This window comes from Phalangium opilio, unplaced genomic scaffold (genome assembly GCF_054372755.1).
Source record: "Phalangium opilio isolate 3A_F unplaced genomic scaffold, DU_Popi_V2 ptg000229l_1, whole genome shotgun sequence".
Classification (NCBI taxonomy): domain Eukaryota; kingdom Metazoa; phylum Arthropoda; class Arachnida; order Opiliones; family Phalangiidae; genus Phalangium; species Phalangium opilio.
The window spans coordinates 746,072-767,958 of record NW_028324220.1 but is presented as its reverse complement, the minus strand read 5'-3'; the positions used below and the strand labels follow the sequence as shown (position 1 = coordinate 767,958).

At 38.1% G+C, this 21,887-nt stretch overlaps 1 protein-coding gene across 1 annotated transcript; it reads left to right on the top strand.

The window, feature by feature from the left end:
• Positions 1-1,852: 1,852 nt before the first annotated feature.
• Positions 1,853-3,566, top strand: LOC149614042 (uncharacterized). Its single transcript, XM_089858016.1, has 4 exons — positions 1,853-2,186; positions 2,932-3,026; positions 3,103-3,145; positions 3,212-3,566. Exons 1-4 carry the CDS (start codon positions 2,148-2,150, stop codon positions 3,494-3,496), a joined length of 462 nt encoding a protein of 153 aa, XP_089714142.1. The 5' UTR covers positions 1,853-2,147; the 3' UTR covers positions 3,497-3,566.
• The last annotated feature ends 18,321 nt before the right edge of the window (positions 3,567-21,887 follow it).

Here is a 21,887-nt window from a genome sequence, read left to right as displayed (position 1 = left end):
CATTTTTTAAAAGACCACGAAGAATGAATATCACTCCAGTATGTCCATGAAAATTGTCATCACTAGAGTGAGTATTACTACTATTTACTTCTTCGCGAGAAAATGCAAGTTAATTTTCTGTTCAAGCAAATGAATCCTTGTACTTGGAAATTTGTAAAAGAAAATTTCGCGGACGCGACTTAAAATCCGTTTTCTTACTTATTTTTCGATTTAAGTCAGAACTGTCTCGACGAATGAAGAATAAGAGAAAAAAAATTCCTGTTGAAAAAATAGAGTATACAAAATTAAATCAAATGAAGTAGGTTTTAAAATACGCCTTCATTTTCAAAACGTGATGTATCTTCAAAACACGAAATAAAACTGGTCAAAGTTCAGCCAGGAAAATTATAAATATCTAAATATAAATTTGTTAAATTCAATTTAAGAAATTTCTTAAAAATTGAAAAATTAAATTTGTTTTAATGACTTCCGATGTTCACCACGTGCCGTTTGTCGAAAGGTTTAATCGAACGATCAAGACTAGAATGGATAAAAATTTCACGCATTATAGCACTTTTCGTTACACAGTTCAAATAGAGAATATTATAAACAGCTATAATTCGGTCTACCATTCCAGCATTAAAATGACGCCGAATGAAGTTTATAAAAATATTTATTAAATTAACGCTTAACCTAAGAAAGAAAAGAAAATAATTCCCGCGAAATTGAAAATTTAATATATCGTTCGAGTTAATAAATTCAAACCTGCCTTCGCTAAAGGATTCGAAGCCAACTACTCCACGGAAGTATTTTATACTGTTTGCGTTTTATAAATATTACTAGATCTGGAAAGAAATGATATAAAAGGGTTCTTTTATGGTCCCCAACTCATTAAGTGTTCGGTACATCACACGTTCAAGATAGAATACATCATTAAAAAGAGGAAACGTCGAGGGAAATTGGACTATTTCGTTATCTGAATTTTATTTAACTTTACCTAGCGACTCGTCTATGGATTGTTTTATGTCTAAAAAATTTCATCTTATATTACCAAATTACCTACTCCTTTTAGTTTAAACGGAATGGATAGTTGCCTTGTTCGAAATAATTTGCACTCATTTTTGCGTAATGTTCTAAAATAAGAAATGAAAGAAAAGCACGCACGAAAAATGGAAATTATTTTAGCCAAGCCCCGGAAGAAAGGGTTGATGAGGGAATATTTCGTTGCCCGACGAGTCGCGCTGCTTAATATTTTAGAGTTTGTGGATAAAATGCATTATCAAGGTTCTAGCAAATATCGAGCTGGTCTAAATTTCCACTTCCTAACGAATTGTACTATGCAGCGAAAATGTAGAAAACCAAATTGTTGGAAATTGTACCTTTCCGTTATTAAGAATTATTCCTGTCTGTTACGACAAAAAAAGGGTCGATCGTCTTCAAAAACCTTCGACTCGCCTCATTACGTTCCTAAGTTCCGTTATCGAGAAATTATTTCGATACACTGACCATAGAAGCATAGAGATCATGAATCATGTTGGTCAATTAGCCGCAATTAGCACCATTTCAGTTTGGACCTCTGTCGAGTAAATTACATTTAAGGTAGACGAAATTCCTTCACTGAACGATAAACGTAATTCCTTTATTAAACGACGGACGTAATTCCTTCACTAAAGTCTAGTTAGTAAAACTCAACTTTTTAAGGGGTTAAAATTATATTCGGGTATACTTTTCATTATGCATTATTTGTTGCTGAGTCTTACTGTCATAAACAATTACTGTATTTTGACCAACTTAGATCGTTTTGCGTTATTGGTTCGAAGCAAACAAATCCAACTTCTGAAAACGTCATGTTCGGATTTACGAATTACGAAAACAAAGTGTACCGTTAATACATAAGCTAAAAAGCTAATAGTTGGATTTATTGACAGTTCAAATAAAGAGCTGCTATTTCAGAAAACGAACGTTAATGCAAAGTGTTTTCAAATTTCAGATTAGACACGCGAGAGAAATGATGCTTGAAAGGCTTTAATCTGAACTGAAATATTGATTTGGTTTTCATAACCTCTCCGCTACATTTTTTTAACCAAATCCTGCATATAACATAGAATTCTCTTCTGGTTCGCTCGTTGTCGCTCGCATCTTCTTTATTAATTATACCGAGTCAAATCATGGATACTAGAACCATAATGAAAGTCGTATTGCTATTCGTAAGTACTTGATAAGTTTTCCTGGTTAGCTAGTTTATCAATCATACGTGTATGAAAACTTGAGACGAATTAAATTTAATTTGAAGATAACCACATAAATTTGCACCTGTAAACCGTGCAATTATAAAATAGTATCTGTTATTCCCGCGGCGTTGCTCGCGTGTAATAAGGCGTTCCATCAAAATGATATAAAGAATGGGTAAATTTTACTGATGACTAATATTTTTGTAGCACCCTAGGAGCGAAGGCACTCGGCGTTGCCCGTCAGCCCCTAGGGATGCATTTTTATTACTTTTCACGCGGACATTATTCCATAAAGAAGGGTTTTTAAGTTTGTGGCCGCCATTTAAAAAGATGGCAACAAATCGAACCCAAAAGACCTTTCAGCCCGTCTATAGGTTAAAGGAAACCAGTGTACTCAATATTTGTGGGATCTGTTGAAACGCGCGGACTTTGTTGCATAAAGAAGATTTTTTTATATTTCCGGTCGTTTTTTTAAGATGGCGGAGGATTGGGGGGAAATCTTTCTTAGTACGCGCCTACTACTTATGAGTAACGTTCCTGCAAATTTTCAGCCTTCTAGGGCAAGCGGTTTGGGCTGGGCGTTGATTATCAGTCAGTCAGTCAGGACTTTGATTTATATAGATATAGATTTGAAGATAACCACACAAATTTGCACCTGTAAACCGTGCAATTTTAAAATATTGGTCAAATTCCATTTTCTCAGAAATTTTCGTTTTTCCAGAAGCAATACGACATTGTTACCAAAACATTTAATTTCAAGTGGCACCATGCCGGAGATAAACTTTACATGGACTTTCTTCTTTATCCTACAGGCCGGTAAATTTTGCTATATAGGCTAAATCATTTTATCATTAAAGCTAAGTGTTTAATTAATTATTTTGTTCATTTTCAGAGTAAATATAACGTACATTCCCGTCGCCAATGCTTACCAAGGGGTAAGTATGGCTTTTTTCCGTATCAATGGCTTATTTAAATTTGTAACTCTTTTTGTATGGTTTCAGTCCGGTGATCTATACCCGATTTACTCGCGTGTTAGTATTTTAAGTCTGGCCTATATGGGACGCTATCATCGAACTTGCACGCACCCATTTTTTAACTTTGAACACAACATGCTGTCTTACTACAGCGAAGCCGAGTACCTCATATCATTGACCGCCTTCCTTCAAGTCTTTCGTCCTCAGGCATGTTTTTACTCGCGTACATGTACCTTTTACGTTTCCTCAATACCCCCCCCCCCCCACCTTTACGGCACCGAAGTCCTCCCAGCATTCTCAGCGTTTAGGTAGGGTCGTACGGTACGAAATAGTAAAGGACGAGGGGTCTCCGGACTGGTCCCAGCCTTTGTTCTCCTATAGATTTGCAATTCATAAACTAGTCCAGACGATCAGTGGTAGTAACCACCACTTCTTGAATTTAAAAACTAGTCCAAGCAATTAATAAACTGGTTTTGGACCAGGGCCGGAAATAAATATTAAAATGTCCCATAATTGTTTTAAAAAACTAAGGGGTTCTCTGGACATTTTGACCAATAAATTTTCCGAAGTTTTGATAGCTTGACTATGAAGATGCGACACTATTTATGCTTTTTTATCCTTTAATTCTTGGGCATGATTGTTTAAAAAAGGTCTGCGGAAATTTTCTCAAATATTTTTTTACTATCCGCGACCTCGGCTTCACCGCTCTACGTCTATGCCTTGCCCTAATATTGCAGCAGTCGACGGGGTCACGAGGCTGAACTTATTTTTATTTTACTATACTAAAAGCGGCCCCAAGTGAGAAAACACAGTGAACTAAATTAGTTAAAAAAATATTCTCGCTTCGCGATAGGCACGGGCCTAGATATCTCGGAGGCACCAGTTCGAGGCGAGGGAAAGCAAATTTTCAAACGTTTTATGTCATGCTATAGGTGGAGAGGACTAAATGGAAATAGCCCAGGACTTTTAGGGTTTGACCTAGAACATTTGAACATAAAGATGAAAATTGGTACATGTGTTATTTTCGACTCAACAAAAAATATACTAAAAGTCCCCTGCTGTAGAGCGCGAGCTTTCGCCGCCATCTTGGAAAATGGCCGCCGGGAATGCCAGCTACAATGTATTCCACGTTCTTCTTCAAAAAATATGAAAATTAATACACATTATTATTGGAACCACTTGAACATCATGGCAAAATTTTATAGCTCTGTGTTCAATAGTTTGGCCGCCATATTGGAAAATGGCCGCCGTTAATGCTAGGTACAGTATATTTCACCATGTTGTTGGAAAATTATGAAAATTGATAGGTATTACAATCAGAGTTTTGTGAACCTCATAGTAAAATATTGAAGCCATTAATCGGATAGTTTGGCCGCCATGTTGGAAAATGGCCGCCATCAATGTCATTTAGTTACAGTATATGGTTCAAAAATTATGAAAATTGGTAATAATTATGTTGAAGACCGTCTAAGCATCATACTTGACTATTGAAGACGTGCTACAGATAGTTTGGGCGCCATCTTCGAAAATGACTGCTGGAAATGCTAAATATATTTCAAATATATAAATCTTTTTGAAATTCCTTTTTTGAATAGATGATTTTCATTAACGTAATGAACAAAAAAAAATGGATATCTCGAAGTCGAAATTATCGACGCCATCTTTAAAAATGGCCACATGAAAATCATAGCCCTAAATTCTGAAAGAAAGAAAAGTTATTCTAAGCTGTTATTCTCAACATGTTGATTAGAGAATATGATTTAATATGGGGTTTATACATTCTACTGTTGTTTAAGATTAGAATTTAGACAGATCTCTAGCATTTCATACATATTCATCGTCATCCTGAAGATTTTTCATAATAATTGCATGTCACAACCCTTGATTAGGCGCTACACATAGCTGGGGGCCTTATCAGCGCCCCTCCCCATCATATTCCAAATTGAACCTGCGGAACCGCCGTCATGGCACACGAGATCGGCCAGTGGGACCGACAAACGCCACTTGAGCAAGTGACAGAAGCTGGACACCGTCAGCGGCGAGCCCAGTCAGAGGGTGGTGGGTGACAGGGAAGGATTAAAGCAGCAGAAGGCTCGAGGGGACGGGGGAGTTCTCTCCAAGCACAAAAGTGCCATACGGCTCAAAACAAATAGTGTATCCACGACCCCTAGAGGCTTGCCAATAGCGGGGGCGAGCCAAGGCAGCACCTGGGTGGGGCCGAAACGGCCCAGCAAAACCTTCACGGAATGGGGCAAGGAACGGTCTGAACCAAGGGTGAACCCAAGGAACTCCCGAACCGTCACACCAAACTCGGGCCCCCTCCGCCACGACAAGCCCTTTGAATTAAAAAGGTTAAGAGAACACTTCTTTCATTTACGTGCTGTAATTGGGTGTGGTTATGATAAGGCGTGGTTTAAAGTAATGACAGATAATCAACATATTACAAATTTGTTGCGTTTTTTAATGACCATATTGCATCTAGGGAAGCCATAGCTGCTGCCGAAGAGAGATTTCTTTTCGCTTTTTTTAGGGTGATAACTGACACGTCACGCTTCATTTATGTAGATATTACACGTATAATGGAACCGTTGCCACATATACTGTCAAGTCCTCATTTGATCTCGCTAAGCTTCATCCAACGACCGACACCGCAAAACTACATTCTTTCCGAGCGTATCTTCAAGTCCAACAACAGCTAGGAAACGATTTAATCCCGAACAGTGGGGATTGTTTCGCGATCACGAAAGTCGAAGACCCATTCACACCATTCTCCTTCCGGCATCAGATGAACTTAATCCACTCATTATTTGTACCTACAGTCTGCAGAACATCTTGTATAAAGAACTGTGAATGTAGACGATCTGGATTAGCTTGCTGGGCAATGTGTGGTCATTGTCAAGGTATAAGCCGTAATAAAGAATCTTCAGGAGGACGAGAAATATGAACGAAATGTAAAAAATGTGTCTTAAAACTAATCCTTAACGACACTAGAATGTATATACCACATATAAAACGGTTTTTCATACCCAAAATCCGAGTAATATGGCTTTCCTTTTCTTTTTTCCAGATTTTAGGATAGTAATATCTCAGCGACCATTTCTGAAGATGGGTCGATTTATTTTTATGGCGTTTTATACGTTCATGAAAATCATCTACTCATTAAAAAATATAGAAAAAATTATATATCGGTAATATATTTGGCACTTCGAGCAGTCATTTTCGAAGATGGCGCCCAAACTATCAGTAGCACGTCTTCAATATTCAAGTATGATATTTAGACGGTCTTCAACATAATAATTACCAATTTTCATAATTTTTGAACCATATACTGTATCTAAATGGCATTGATGGCGGCCATTTTCCAACATGGCGGCCAAACTATATGACTAATGGCTTCAATATTTTACTATGAGGTTCACACAGCTCTGATTATAATGCCTATCAGTTTTCATAATTTTCCAACAACATGGTGAAATATACTGTACCTAGCATTCACGGCGGCCATTTTCCAATATGGCGACCAAACTATTGAACACAGAGTTGTAAAATTTTGCCATGATGTTCATGTGGTTCCAATCATAATGTGTACCAATTTTCATAATTTTTGACGAAGAAGGTGGAATACATTGTAGCTGTAATTCCCGGGGGCCATTTTCCAAGATGGCGGCGAAAGCTCGCGCTCTACAGCAGGGGACTTTTAGTATATTTTTTGTTGGGTCAAAAAAAACACATGTACCAATTTTCATCTTTATGTTCAAATGTTCTAGGTCAAGCCCTTTTTTGGCCTATCTGTCCTGGCCTAAAAGCACTATTTCACTGACTAAGCTCGCGAGTCGTAGTGGCTCGATACCTGTCAGCTCGACCATAAAAAAGGTCGCTCGTTAATTAATCGAGCCACCAAAGTGTTGCCTCGGCTCGAACTCGGCTCGCTCGTCACGAGTCCTAACTGAACATTTTCTAAATTTATAGGTGTGGATAATTATGGCTCTCTTTCTTGCCTTGTTCAATTTGAAGCCTTGGTGTCGCATCTTGAGGAATACCCTTCAATTCGTGATACGACTCCGGCGGTTTTCCTTCGGAGCGTCCAATAATAACTTGACGGACAAATATGAAACTGCCAAGAAGGTTATTTTTGCTACCTACTTCGTCGGTTGTTTTATTTTGGTGGAAGTCTTCAAAGCCCACCTGTCGACCAAATTGACGGTGGATGTCGATCGCAATATAAATGACTTTGATGATATCTTGAAATACCCCAAGATGCGCATTATTTTTCAGAATAAAAATTACGACTGCTCTAAATTTGTTCAGGTGAAATCAAACTTTAAGTTTACTTCATCGTCTTTTCTTTGGCTTAATAACCCCAAACTCTACAGAAAGTAATCATTCCAACCAGGGATAGATTTATTTTCAGAAGTAGGAATGGAGAACAGAGTAATCTGTGCGCGCGTTAAAGTCCCTGATCCCCTTCCACGAGACGGAGGAGGATGAAAAAAGAGGTGGGCCATAGCGACAGAGGTAAAAAGGAATTACGTATTTTTCACCGTCCCCGTCAGTAGCGTACAAAACGTAGTTTAAGTGAGACAAAAAGATAATTTAAACTTTTCATTACGTGTTGGAGGGGGGGGGGGCTATGAGTCGGACTGAAGTAAATAGTAAGCGTTTTCCATTCCTACTTCTAAAATTAAATCTATCCCTGTTGTTGTTCCGACCACAAACTTCCTAACCAGTTTTCCAATGAACTGTGGATAAAATCTTAACTAGGTTAAGATTGCAATGCCTAATACCACAGTCTTGGTTGTGTAAAGTAACTTCATCCAGCTTTTATTTTCCATGGTGTAGGAAATCTCGGGTCTGAACTTAGTTTGAAATCATACAGTATAGAGATGGTATGGGTCGTGTTTCAGGTGAACAGAAAACACAGAAAGGTTGGTTGTAACTAGGGATGCACCGATATATCGGGCTATCTTTTTCATATCGGTATCGGCCAATATCGGCTTCTTGTAAACCGATAATTTCCGGAAAAACTTGACAAGTTAAATGCTGCTCAATTAGTACTAAATGAAACGCATCACACAAATTTATTCCCTCAATATAACATTTCCCTTTAAAAATGCAAGGTTTTCCACAATCTTAGTTTTATCCCGTTGTTCACGACTATGAGTAAGTAATTTTCCTAGTTTCCCATCACTGACACAAACAATCAAAGTCGACAATGACGCTCTTTAATGCGTTTGGTTTCACTAATGTACACTTTGAACTTTTCACTTGTGGTCCATAAGTTTGCTTACAACGCTACTTCTTGTTGAACAAAGAAAGGAGCTACATTTTTACTTAAAACCAAGCAAGCATTTAACTTAGACCACACCATTTTTTTAGGAAGAGGGTTAAGGCTAAAATATGTAGCGGTACCATATTAAACGAAAGAGATGTGAAACATGTCTCTAATAAAATAATGTTGATTCTACTCTTGGAAACTATATTCATGGAGAAAAATTATCATGAATTATATTTTTTATGGGCCGATAATATCGACCGATATATCGGCTGTACCCATATCGGTGCATCCCTAGTTGTAACCACAAAGAACAGTTTTATGTCGCGAGAATCTCTTGCTCCATCAAGAAACCCTTTTGTATTGACATTTTCCCCAAAACGTTCTACGTCTACGACAATTGGGTTTCGACAACTGGTTTTCCAAATATTGGAAGGCTGAAAATTGGGTGTCCGACAATTAGGAAAATTTTAAAATTAACAGAAAAAAGATATTGTAGTTCCCCAATAGAATGGAATTTTTCCTTTCTTTAAGCTCCCCACGCTAAGACTGAGTATTTCGTGAGAGAAAAACAAACCGCGAACTGCGCAATCGCGTTGAAATTCCAAAAAAAACCCGCTTGATATGTCATATGACCATAGTAGTCCCTCCCATTTTAAACCGAGTTCTCCTTTTCTATTCGAATTTAACCCCTTGCAAACGATTTCTTGGTTTTAGGGAACTGTATTCGTATTTAAAACCCCTGTAATTCGAATTTCTTTTTGAATAGTCGTTTGGTGATTCGAATACTTGTTAATCTCCAAATGGCAAATTCGATTCGTCGAATTAAATGCTCGCCACTTATCATCCATACTACACTTCTTGGTTTTGGTTTATTTTCACAAACAACAAACGCCACTTTCAAGGTCACCAGGTTCTTAATCCTACATTCTACGTCACACATAGATAAAAAGGCGTTCATTTGCTGTAGTTCGCAATCAGTAAGAGAACTTCAGAAAATAATACATTTTGTGTTGGAAAGTGGGTGCCAAATAGCTGCTCAATATATGAAGTAGAAACATTAAGCAACGCGACAAGAATGAAACTTTGGCTCATATGGGAGACTAGCGTCACTCACGTGTAATAAGAACTTCCAGCAAAATGATATAAAGAATTAGTAGATTTTACTTACTGGACTAATATTTTTGTAGCACTCTAGGAGCAAAGGCACTCGGCGTTGCCCGTCAGCCCCTAGGGATGCATTTTTTATTACTTTTCACGCGGACATTATTCCATAAAGAAGGGTTCTTAAATTTCTGGCCGCCATTTAAAAAGATGGCGACAAATCGAACCCAAAAGACTATTCAGCCGGTCTATAAGTTAAAGGAAACCAGTGTACTAAACATTTGTGAAATCGGTTGAAACGCGCGGACTTTGTTGCATAGAGAATATTTTTTCATTTCTGGGCGCCATTTATTAAAATGGCAGCGGATTGAAAAAATCTTTTTTATTACGCGCTTCTACTTATGAGTAACGTTCCTGCAAATTTTCAGCTTTCTTGGGCAAGCGGTTTGGGCTGGGCGTTGACTATCAGTTAGTCTGTCAGTCAGTCAGGACTTTCATTTATATCGATATAGACTAGGACTCGCGGTGCAGAATGCTAGTTCACCCCCACAATACGACTCCAATTTTACTCCTCTCTGATCCAACCCTCCAAAATGCTCCAATTCAACCTAGCTTTCATTTTATCATTAAAATTTCTAAGGTTGAATTTATAGTTGTGTTGAATAGGCCACCCGTCCAGATGTCATTAAAGAACACGACAGAAGATGGAAGAAGTTCCCGCTGAAGAAGGGAGAAGGCTGGAATGCCGTCTTCAACAAGGGAAACGCGGTTTACATTGGGAGTATTAGTCATTTGGAATATTTTTGTAATCGTGATTACACCTCGAAAAAGCCTTTGCATTACGGAAAAAACACTTTCTTAACGTCCTTTAGTTCGTTTCAACTCTCAATCAACTCCTCAAATTTCATCAAAAACGTCATTAACATAAGGTAAAGTATTCAGCCGCTTAGCAGATATTCTGCGTCTCTACTCGGAGAGGTTATTTTGGTTTCCCAACTAGTTTTGGTTAGTGGTTGGTGATATAGGGAAAGCGGGCAAGGTACCTAGAGTGAGAGATTCATTTTCAGGCGGAAGAGCACTATCTATAAAGGCGTGTTTGTTTCGTTGAATACTTCTCATGACCCTTCAATATATATGTAGTTACAGAAGTAGGATAAGGGACTAGAAGTACTTATCGAGGTAACCAAATTCTTCACTTGGCGAAAGTGAATATTCTTGATAAGACACCAACGGTTGGCGCTCTGGTAGCGGTTTATGAATTTTTCCTCCAAAACGTGAGACGCTCGCGGCGGTAGACAGCCGAACTAGATTCAAGCACCCGCGTCCGTGTTCCGCGGCTTTAGGTTGAGTGGAAGGGGGCAGGAAATGTTTTGTAACTCACCAATTTTTTCCTCTCTAGTGTAGGCGCGATGGAAGCGGCATAAAATCCTCAAATTTGTTCAATAGTGCCAGGATCTATTAAAAATGCTAGAGCTCTTCACTTCTAGTCCATTATTTTACTTCTGGTAGTTATAATCGGTTTTTAGGTACGAATGTGAAAGTCTTTTTTGATTATGATATGTGGTTGTGTATGTTTGTGGTTTGTGTGTGGAGGCTGGATAGACGAAAAGACATTTTTAGCTAGGTTCAGTAAGAACTTAATGTACCCCAACCGTTAGCCATCTCTAATATTACCTTGGCGAGTTAGAAAACACTAATACTGTACTACATTAGACGAAACTAACACACCTTGCTAATACGTTAAATTTTTACGTGACTAGTATGTTTTTGGAAAGATTTTAATTGGGGTCGCGAATGTAAAATATAGTACACAACTTACTGGATGTACGGGTCAGGGACAGTGGTAAGCAATTTCCCCCCCCCCCTGCTCTAGTAAATAGGTTGGCATGCCCCTCAAACAATGCAGGTGCAAATATAGTCTGCTACCACGAACTTTCTCGTGACGTCACACCCTCCAATCTCTTACCTCTGTTTGGCGACCATATTGGAAGTCGTCAGCTCAGGCCATACAATTTAGACTACCAATGTTGACGTCACGTTCCCGTAGCTCCTCCCTTCATAGTAGTACTCTATGCATCCATGATCTCTAAAAAATGGTCAAGTTTCAGGCATTATTTTTGTAGGCTTATGAATTTTTGGGAGACTGGACATAAAATCCTAGCAAAAGACCTCATTAGCAAGAAAGCATGTTCAAAATATTTGAATGAAAAACGAGTGATGGAATTTTCAAAGACTTCCTTACACGACGTCAGCGTCTTGTTTCTGGTATTCGCGGCTTCGACCATGCTGGCCATTTTCGTCTCCTTCGCTGATTTCTTTCGCGTTTCGAGGAAAAGGGGCATTGAGCAAACTCTCAGAGGAATTGAACTCGAGGCGTATTGCCGCAGTATCCCCGAAGACATCGCCAAGGAATGCGTCCACTGTCAGAGATGTTTGGAATGTGGTCAGTCTAAAGGTTCCGTTACTGTTTTACGAAAAGCAACAGACGTCGAAAGCCAATCCGAAAGCGTTTGAGTTATATTAGAGAATTTGAGAAGCTTAATATCCAACATGTATAACTGCCACGAAAGCTTTTCAATTCTACAGGGCCAGTAGGCCCCTGTAGATATGACCTGACACCCGTTTATAATGCTAAAGCAAAAAAAAAATAACTTTTTAGGGTTTGCGTCCCTTATAAAAAGCATTAAATATCGTATGCATTAATACTCTTTTCTGTTATTTATTTTGTTATTGAGAACGAAGAACATTTTACTTGTCCATTCTAGACGTTCCACACGTTAAATTACATAATCTAATAAAATGAGCTAACGTATTCGAATATTTCAGTAAACTAATATTGGACAAATGTAAAAGTTAGAAATTTTTAGTTTTTGAGTATTTCGAACTATTTAGGTAGCATTGTGTAATTTCCCCTGCTTGACAAATTTCCATTAGAATAATTTGACCAAATAGGTATTCGTTGCCAGTTTTAATAAACGACTTTTAGCCGACATCTATTTTACGGCTAAGCTTATAGTTATTCTATTTCGCGGTAAAAAGTTCGCGTACTTGCCCCGATATCCAACGAGCAAATTTTTGTTATCCGGTTCGAAGTCCAAAACTCACTACTCTAATATTACTATCGTTTAAAAAAAGCGCTTCGTAACAAAAATTAATAGTCTGGAAGACCCCAGCCTAATAATGAAGTAACATATGCTTCAAGTCACCTTGTATAAGAATTAACAAAAAATTCCAGGCAAGATCTTTTAATTTTATTCACATGAGCGTATAAATGGATTGATAATCAAATTGGATCCACTTTCTAAGAATTCAAAATATTCATTTATAAAAAACCTACAAATAAATTAAAAAAACATTACATAACGCAGATAATGAAGACGCCAATTTCTCTTCCCATAAGTTTTTGTTATAAATATCATTAATTACAGCTGCTTTCTGACAAAAGCGTAACGTGTCCCCCCATTTTAAAATTAAAATCAACTACTTCACTGGAATTTAACAAAATACTAAAAAAACGACTACATAACTGGAATTTAACAATATAGTGACACATAAAATATAGCAAATAAACTTTCGTCTTTAAATTATCTCTCTACCTATTCGATGAGAAAAATATTATTTTAAACTATTGTGCTACTTTTGAAGGATAATATGTAAAACCTCAACTTCTATCTTATCGAGCCTTAAAGACCAAAAACCCGTTACTTCACTAATAAACAGCACGGCCTAGAAAATTAGTATAAATAACTTGGTCTCAAACTATTGGCTTTATTATTTATCTAAGTACAAATCATAACATGACGATGTTTCTTGATGAAACCGGGACCAATGAAGAACATGAAGAGAGAAGGACCGGAGTCAGAATATGTATCGATCCAAAGAATCTCAGTCCGGCGATAGTAAGATCGCAATTACAATTGCCTACAAGCCAAGGAATATTTGCAGACCTGGCAGGATCAAGACTCTCACAAGCAGGGTTGGCAAAAATTGTTTTTTTAAACAAAAACAAAAGTTGTGTTTTTTATTGTTTAAAACACTATTTGTGGTTTTGAACTGTTTTTTAAACAAGTAGAAAAAAACAGTAAAAAACAGAAAAAGAAAACTAGTTTTAAACATGTTTAAAATAACTTTTCCAGTTCTAATAGTCTAAATTTTATCTCTCTAATTATGCCACTACTGCTGTTAGCCCAGGACACTTATTTTTTCAGCCTACCTGATTAAAACAAAGGTCTTGGTTTGAACCAAGACAGAAAAAACAAACGATGAGAGTGACGTTTATCAATTGACTGAAGTTCCGATATATCAATTTTTCTTTGAATATATTAATTTAATCCTTAATCACTATTTATATTAAATCAACTCATTTAATTGTTAATCGATTTATTCCCTCCAAATTAATCGAAAAAATTACATGTTTACGGTTTTTCAAGAGCAAGTTACATTTTCCGAAATTATTTTATGATATTAATTATTTTGAAGGAAGTACGTGTTGAGAGAATAATATTGAATATGTGAAATATTCTACTGACTGTTTATAAAGAGCAAGAACTCCTAAAATTCAGAATTTCAAGGTGTCAGAAATTGTCCGTGTGGAATTAGAACCAGGGACAACTTGAACCCAAAGCGAGTATCATACACCTAGACCAACGGACTACGAAAACGTATTGAGAAGAAAACACCAAAATCGAAAATTCCTCAATTTATAGGCCTAATATAAAGCTGTAAGACTGGACCCTTCGGGTTTTGAACCCGGTACCACTCGCATCCAGTGCGAGTATCATACCTCTAGACTAATGGACCACGAACACGTACTGCGAAGTCAAACGCGAAAATCAAGAGCTCCTAAAATTTAGGATTTGAGGATCTAAGAAAGGGTCGTTGCCAGGATTCGCCATAATTTTGTTAAAAACACGATTAAAATTAGATTTTCCGAAAATATTTTGTCATAAAATTAATTATTTAGAAGGGAGTACGTGTTGAGAGATACCAATATTGAATATCTGAAATATTCTACTGACTGTTTAAAAAGAGCAAGCGATCTTTTCAAAAGGAAAATGTAATTTTTTATACAGCGGATACAAAATGAGTGTGATGCGTGAATTTATACATTTAACCTCTAATGCCTAAATGCTTGATTTCTTTTGTGGCCACTATTAAGGAATTTCCGCTTCCGTACTTCAGAGTTTCTTGGTCAGAACTCATCATACATTTGAAACATCACCCCCCTTACTACTTTGTAGGCGCTTCATGTTTTCCGTTTACGGATTAAGCGTATTAATTTTAGCACTGTCAAGGGCCTGGCTTTATATATTACGCGTAATCACTTAATAACAGTAAAATGTACCAACAGTGTAGAGAAACCACATAGGAGAAACGTTGTTGCTTTGTTTTAAGTAGACGACAAGATAAGTTATCCTTAATCATATATTTTGAATATAAGTCTTCAAGACAGATTGGTAACGAGTAAATCATCTAATAGGGTTTCCGAACAATTAAACACACATATAAAACAAGTCGAGTTATTGGAAAGTTTTGACTGAATCTTATTATTTCTGTTATATTATCGTTCTCTGGGTCATTAATATTAGGTACTACTTACTTTCGTCCAGCCCTCACAGATGTGGACTATACGCTCTACGTTGATCGATTAGTGCGGGGCTTGGATGGCACTACCGCTGACATTGTTCTACCTGGCAATTACAATCTGCCTGGGGTCGACTGGCTGAATTATAGCACTTTTGGCTGCAATTCATCAACTCGATCCAAGGCAGCTCCTTTCTTTGAACTTTCTTTTAATCTGAATATTAACCAAGTTATTCCACCTATGACCGATGGTAACTTACTAGATCTATGTTTAACCAATAAGAATTTTTTGGACATTGGCGCGTTAGATGACCCGTGAGTTTCTATTGATTCATATCACCCTCCACTATTGATAACTGTCCCTGACACAACTTGCATGCAACCTCCACCACCAGTCCCCAGTTATATTTACGCTAAAGGAGACTATGAACTCCTATACTCTACTCTTAGAAGCGCTAATTGGGCTGCTCTACTCGAATCGCAAGATGTTAGTTATTGTGTTGCTTTGCTCACTGATCGAGTTATGGCGGCTATGGAGTTAGCTATCCCCCGTAAGACACGCCGCGGTTCTCCTGGATTCCCTATTTGGTATTCTCAGGCTCTCCGCAAATCTATAAAACGTAAAAGGTATTTCTATCGAAAGAAAAAGCGTACGGGCACCCTAGCTGATGCTATAGAGTTTAACCGCCAACGTGCGATTGTGAAGCAATTACTCTCTAGCGACAGAAATGCTCATATCGCTGGTGTTTGCCAAGATGCGTATTCGCACCTTAAAAAGTTTTGGAACCTTGTCAATAGTAACATTCGTGAGGATTCCAGAACCATTACTCTCAAACTTGGTACCGACATGGTCTCAGACCTGGAACGACTGGCTTCAAAGTTCTCCGAGCATTTTTCTCGCGTTTCTGTCGATAATACTCAATCAAGTGAGCCCTATCACTTTGATTGCTCTAGTATTACAACTGTGCCGTTACACTATTTGGTTATCTCGCGGTAGGATATTCATAATGCCATTACCAGACTTCCCAATAAATTCTCAACGGGTTGTGATGATATCCCTGCCTTCATAGTCAAGGGCTGCGAGGCCATCCTACTCCCGTTGCTGGACCACATTTTCAATCAGTCAATTAAAAGTAGTACCTTCCCTCAACTTTGGAAAAAGGCAGTTGTTGCTCCAGTCTTTAAATCGGGTGCGTCTTGCGATCCGGGAAATTACAGGCCCATATCACTTCTCTGTGTATTTGCAAAATTACTTGACATTGTTATGCATAGGCATTTACAACAGTCGTTCGATCTGTTCCCTAATGACTATCAGAATTGTTTCACAAAGGGAAAATCTGTAGAGACTAATCACGCTGCATTTATGAATTACGTAGCTCCGGTGGTTGAGAGCTGCGGGCAAGTTGATGTCATTTATTTGGATCTTGCTAAGGCCTTTGATCGCGTCTCGCATAAATTTTTAAGCGATAAGCTTTGCGCTTTTTTGTCAGACAGATCGGAGCTTGCGTCATTTTCTCGCTATATTTTGTCATTTTCCGGCTTCTAGTATATTCTTCCCGCGTTAATGAAAATACCAAAGCTGTAAGCGAGATTGAGTTCTAGCGACATTTTTTCGCTCTCGCGCGTTTTTTACACGCTTCTAGCGTCTATGAAAATGCGGCTTTACGGTACAAAGATTTAGATTTTGAAGTTAATCGAGTAGAATGCTGTAGCAGCTTAGAAACTTTCCACATTTCACCCAATGTACCTCCGCCTAATCTCAATATTCCACTTAAAGTTTCTTGTTTATTAAAGCCCTGGCTTGATATGATTTTGTTATCACAAAACATTTCTTCAGCAAAGCCTTCTGGTAACTCTAATTGATTATCACAATTCTCATCCTCTTCAGCATTTGGTTTTTCGTCAGTGTGGTTAACGTAACTAAAATATAAACTTGTAAGGCAAAACTGGAGTCCTGGTAGAAAGTATAGACATAGATAGATTACCTGAATATGGTGCAAATATAAAAGTTGAACAGCTCGTCAAGGTCTTTCCTGTCTTCTTCCTCACCAAATTCAAAATGAAACTCGGGCCGGAACGCGTTACAAGTGTTGGAAAAAGTCAAAATACTTTGGTTTTGCGCGTATTTATAAATTTTACCAATGGTATGAAGAAATCTTAGATTTTCTGAAACTTTCCGGTTGATATTCGCTCTTAAAATTTTTATTTGCTTTTCAGTTTCCGAAGTCTCAATTATTAGAGTTAACAACTTTCCTTCTTCTAGTTCCATGATCTTAACTAAAAACAACCAAAACCACTACTAGGTCGCTAAGTTAACACTAACATTACGTGCCGGCGCCGCGCTTTCGCAAATTTCCGTTCTCGTTTGTTTACAAGCTCTCAGTCACACCCCTATTCCTAAAGGCACCCTTTAACCCGCGAAATTCAAAAGCAAAAAAGAAACGCCCCTTTAGAGACAATTTTTTTCTCTTGGGACCGCCACTATCGCACGGCTCTCTCAGAAGCGAGATTTTGTGTAGTGGTGCTACCGTCGCCATGTTTGGCTGCATTCAGAGGGTATGGGAGTAAGCTTGATTTTTGTACTCCAAGTGTTATGGACTCCTGCTTGAGAGTTATTAAGGCACTGCGCCATTGCAAGGTCGGAATCGGTTTGTCACCATTGGGAAGTCGAATCGTGTGTCGGGATGGCAAAGTTCGGACACGAGTGCGCACGAAGCGGTAGAGAGCATGGGGTTAGTTTTAATGGTACCAATTTGTCGATTGTGCATCTTGTAGCGAAACTGGGAAACACTATTACGCACCAGTTTGATTTGCTTTTTGTACGAAACTTGTAGCCGAGAAACATTTTCTATATCACCACCCAGTAATGTGGCCTTCCTCAGCTTCTTCCAGAGCCGCTCCTTTTTTCTTATCGCCCGTTTGATCTGGCGCGATATCCATGGGCGATGCTTATGGGATTGAGGAGAATAACTATAGTAGCAATGCAGCGAGACAACTGATCCTTGAAAAACGTCCAAGATTCTTCTATTGGTAAGTAATCGAGTGGTGTCCAATTGATCTTCCCCAACGCGGTATTGTGCGCTAAAAAGTCCGCCCAAGAATAGTCAACGTCTGGACGGAAGTGACGTCGGATGGTTGAGGTGCATGGAAGACGAAAGGTGGTACAGAGTATTAAAAGATCGCTACCGCCAAAAGCCGGAAGATCCACGATTTCCTGGATGATATTAGACTGGGTGATCACAAGATCAAGAACATTAGCGCTAAGAACACGCGATTGGCTGTACGGGGTGGGAAACCGGACGTGTTGAGTTAGTGCTGAATTCGCAAGTAGATGTATGAGTTGGTTGTGTTCGTAGGAGGCATTTGGTAGCGTGGTGAGGGTGTCCCATTTGTGATGTCAGAGGTTAAAGTCTCCAGTTAAAATTAGATCCAATTGTTTGTTTTGGAAGAGAAGAGTGGAGTGGTTAGGTCTCTTGGAGTTTTAGGGGGGCGGTACACGCAACCCAAAGTAAGCCACGTGACTGAATTGGGCGGTTTCAGTTCAATCCAGAGGGATTATTCGTACTGATCAATTATTGTAAGTTCATGGAATGGAACTAACTCTTTCACATTGATAATAAGTGATCTGACCCTGCCGAATACAGAGGTTAGAATGACCCTGAGCTTTCAATTGGCGGAGTTCATCAACGAGGGCGCGATGAGTGCGATGTTGAGCGACAGTACTGTCATGAGAAACGGGGTAGTCAAAGTCACGTAGGTGGCGCCAATCCTGAACGCATTGCACAAAGTGCCGACGGTCACTCACTGACCGAAAGTAAAGGCGTATGGGGCGTGCTTGACCCAAGCGAAAAGGACCAATGCGGGCGATGCGGACGGAATTGAACTCAGACGATTTGAAGCCCATATCTTGGAAGATAGTACGGGCAAAGCTCATGTCTTCGTGAGTATTGTCATTATCAGGTACTTTGAATAATAAGGCATTAAATTTCCTCGTTTTGAGGTCAGAGTGCCCTTGTACCGGACTCGACGTAGGTTGAGGAGGGGCACCTAGCCCCAAGCAGGGAGGGGTGGAGGAGGCGAAAGACTGATTGCTCAGGAGCGACTTAGGCTGGTAACATAGCGACGATTGAGGGAGCTTGGTGAGGGAGAAGGTTACCCCCAAGAGGCGTTTGATGGTCCGTGGAGGACATGATAGGGCGAACGGTGACGCCTGTAGCTGGTATTTGTGGCTCAGAGTTGACAGTCGGCGTAAATGCAGTGTGACGAAATGCACCGGGACCCACTTGGAGAGACGTTTGCTTGCTGTAGAGGTTGTGGCAGAGGTTGAGGGATGATTATGGGGGTGATGTCAGACTGTTTTTGGGCGTTGAAGCATCATTTTAAAAATTGTAAGCGTTTTAATTTTATTTCTCCTCGAAAATTTAGAGTGAGATTGAGTATTTGGAGAATAAATACACAGAAAATCGTTTATAGCTGATAAAATAAAAACCGTATGAAAATTTAACAAAACATGTTCGTTAAGTTTTAAATTTTCGAATCTTAAAAATTTACTGGTTGTATAGCTTATATAGATCACGACCAATCTACAGATCTTTCTGAAAATAATAACTACATCACAGCCAAACGAATTAGGCTATTTTCCGCCTCGCAATATTTCCAATTTTTAAATATAAAAATTTAACAGCTCAGTTTTTAGATATCCGAGTATTTGAACCACCAAAAAGTAAATGTTACAAAATAAACCTAGTATCCCTAAAGAAAATCTTGTAGATACTTTTTTTCTAGTTATAGGACTACTATGTGTTGAAAAATATTTTTGGGCAAATGAAATTTTGGTGAAATAAACTAAGATAAGAATTTTTTCTAATAATCGATGTTTTATAATATGACTTCAAAAGAGATAATTTGAATATCTGTTACTTCAGGAACCTTATTTTCTACACCTATCTTATATTTTTTCGCGTCTTTGTCTACAATGACAGTTTTTATTAATATCTGTTACTAAATTCTTAATATTAAGTAAAATTGTTTAAAATCCTTAGGAGAAAAAAGGTCTTTGGGCGATGCGCATGCATTAGAAGCGTTTGAACTAGCATAAATCTATCATAGAACTGTCAATTGAGACTGCTTGACTAGACAATCGACGACCAGTCAAAATTAAATTGCTTTACCGTCATTTTCTCATGCAATTCATAGAGGAATCCGTAGTTATACCACAAAAAAATTAAGTGGACCTGCACACAAAAATATTCCGTAAACCTATGGTCAAAATTATTCTGTTGACCTGTGCACACAGAGATTTTTAGACCTGTGCATAAAAAGATTCCGCAGACCTGTTTACAAATAGATTCCTTTAACTTGTTAACTAACCAATACCGTAGACATGTTTACCAACACATTTCATAGTTGTACAGCTACACATGTCATAGAGTTGTACAACAACACATGTCACAGAGTTGTACACCAATACATGTCATAGAGTTGTTCACCAATACATGTCATAGAGTAGTACACCAAGACATGTCATATAGTTGCGCACCGACACATGTCATGCCTACCTAACTTAATTACCCGTGATGGGTAATATAGCTTAATTACCCGTGATGGGTAATATAACTTAATTACCCGTGATGGGTAATATAACTTAATTACCCGTGATGGGTAATATAACTTAATTACCTGTGATGAGTTATACATCTTAATTACCCGTGATGAGTAAAATAGCTTAATCACCCGTGATGAGTAATATAGATTAATTTCTTGCGATGGGTAATATGGCTTAATTACCCGTGATGGTTAATATAGATTAATTACCTATGATCGGTAATCTAGGTTAATTACCTGTGATGGTAATGTAGCTTAATTACCTGTGATGGGTAATCTAGCTCAATTACCTGCAATCGGCAGGCCCGTCAAGAGACTTTGCAGGCCCCGGGAATGATTATGGGTCTGGTCCCTAGAAAAATGTATGGGTACACGACTTTGGGTCCAACAAATTAAGCACTCGTTGAAAGCACTCCAAACACACTTTTCCCGTAGCAACTCAAGGTAAAATTCCGAACTTTCATTAACTAATAGAACTTACTAGGCCTACCTCTATCGCCAAATTACTAGTTTGTACCTAATATAGTTTATGAAATAACTATAGTCAAATTTTCATTGTTTTTACTGAGCAATCATGAATATTCTAAGGTACTTCTAGAAGACGTGGAAACCAAACATTTGGGATTCATTTAGTATTTAATTTATAAAATAAGGAAAATTTTAAAAATATTGAAATTTCTTTCAATATTTTTCTAGTTTTCACTTTATAAACTACATATGAAAAGAAGTGAAATCCTAACAAAAATACTAACGTTCAAAAATATTCAAACCTTCATTTTGGAACTGCTACACCGTATAAGTTCTGAGATCCCATGTACAACCAAGTTTCGTATAAATATTTTGAATTTTGTACACTTTATATAAAATATATTGTCACTTGGCAATAGCACAGAAGAAATGAGATAATTATAACAAGTGGAGATATGCATTATAGAAAGGAACTGTACAAAATTTTATTTAAAATTTAGTTGAAAATGGGATCTCAGAACATTTCACGCGTATCAGAGTCCAAAGTGAAGCTTGTCATATTTTTACAAGTTATTGTTTTTCTACGGTTTAGAAGTTCACATGGGACACTCTTTTGGCTTCTTCAATTTTACCTCACAAAATATCAAGTTACAAATAAGCAACCCAGTTATG

What these genes read in the sequence shown, in the direction of transcription:
- LOC149614042 (XM_089858016.1), top strand. Translation starts at nt 2,148, where the DNA reads ATGGATACTAGAACCATAATGAAAGTCGTATTGCTATTC. An exon ending in TGAAAGTCGTATTGCTATTC is followed by an intron (nt 2,187 to 2,931) that starts GTAAGTACTTGA and finishes TCGTTTTTCCAG; the next exon opens with AAGCAATACGACATTGTTAC. An exon ending in TCGCCAATGCTTACCAAGGG is followed by an intron (nt 3,146 to 3,211) that starts GTAAGTATGGCT and finishes GTATGGTTTCAG; the next exon opens with TCCGGTGATCTATACCCGAT.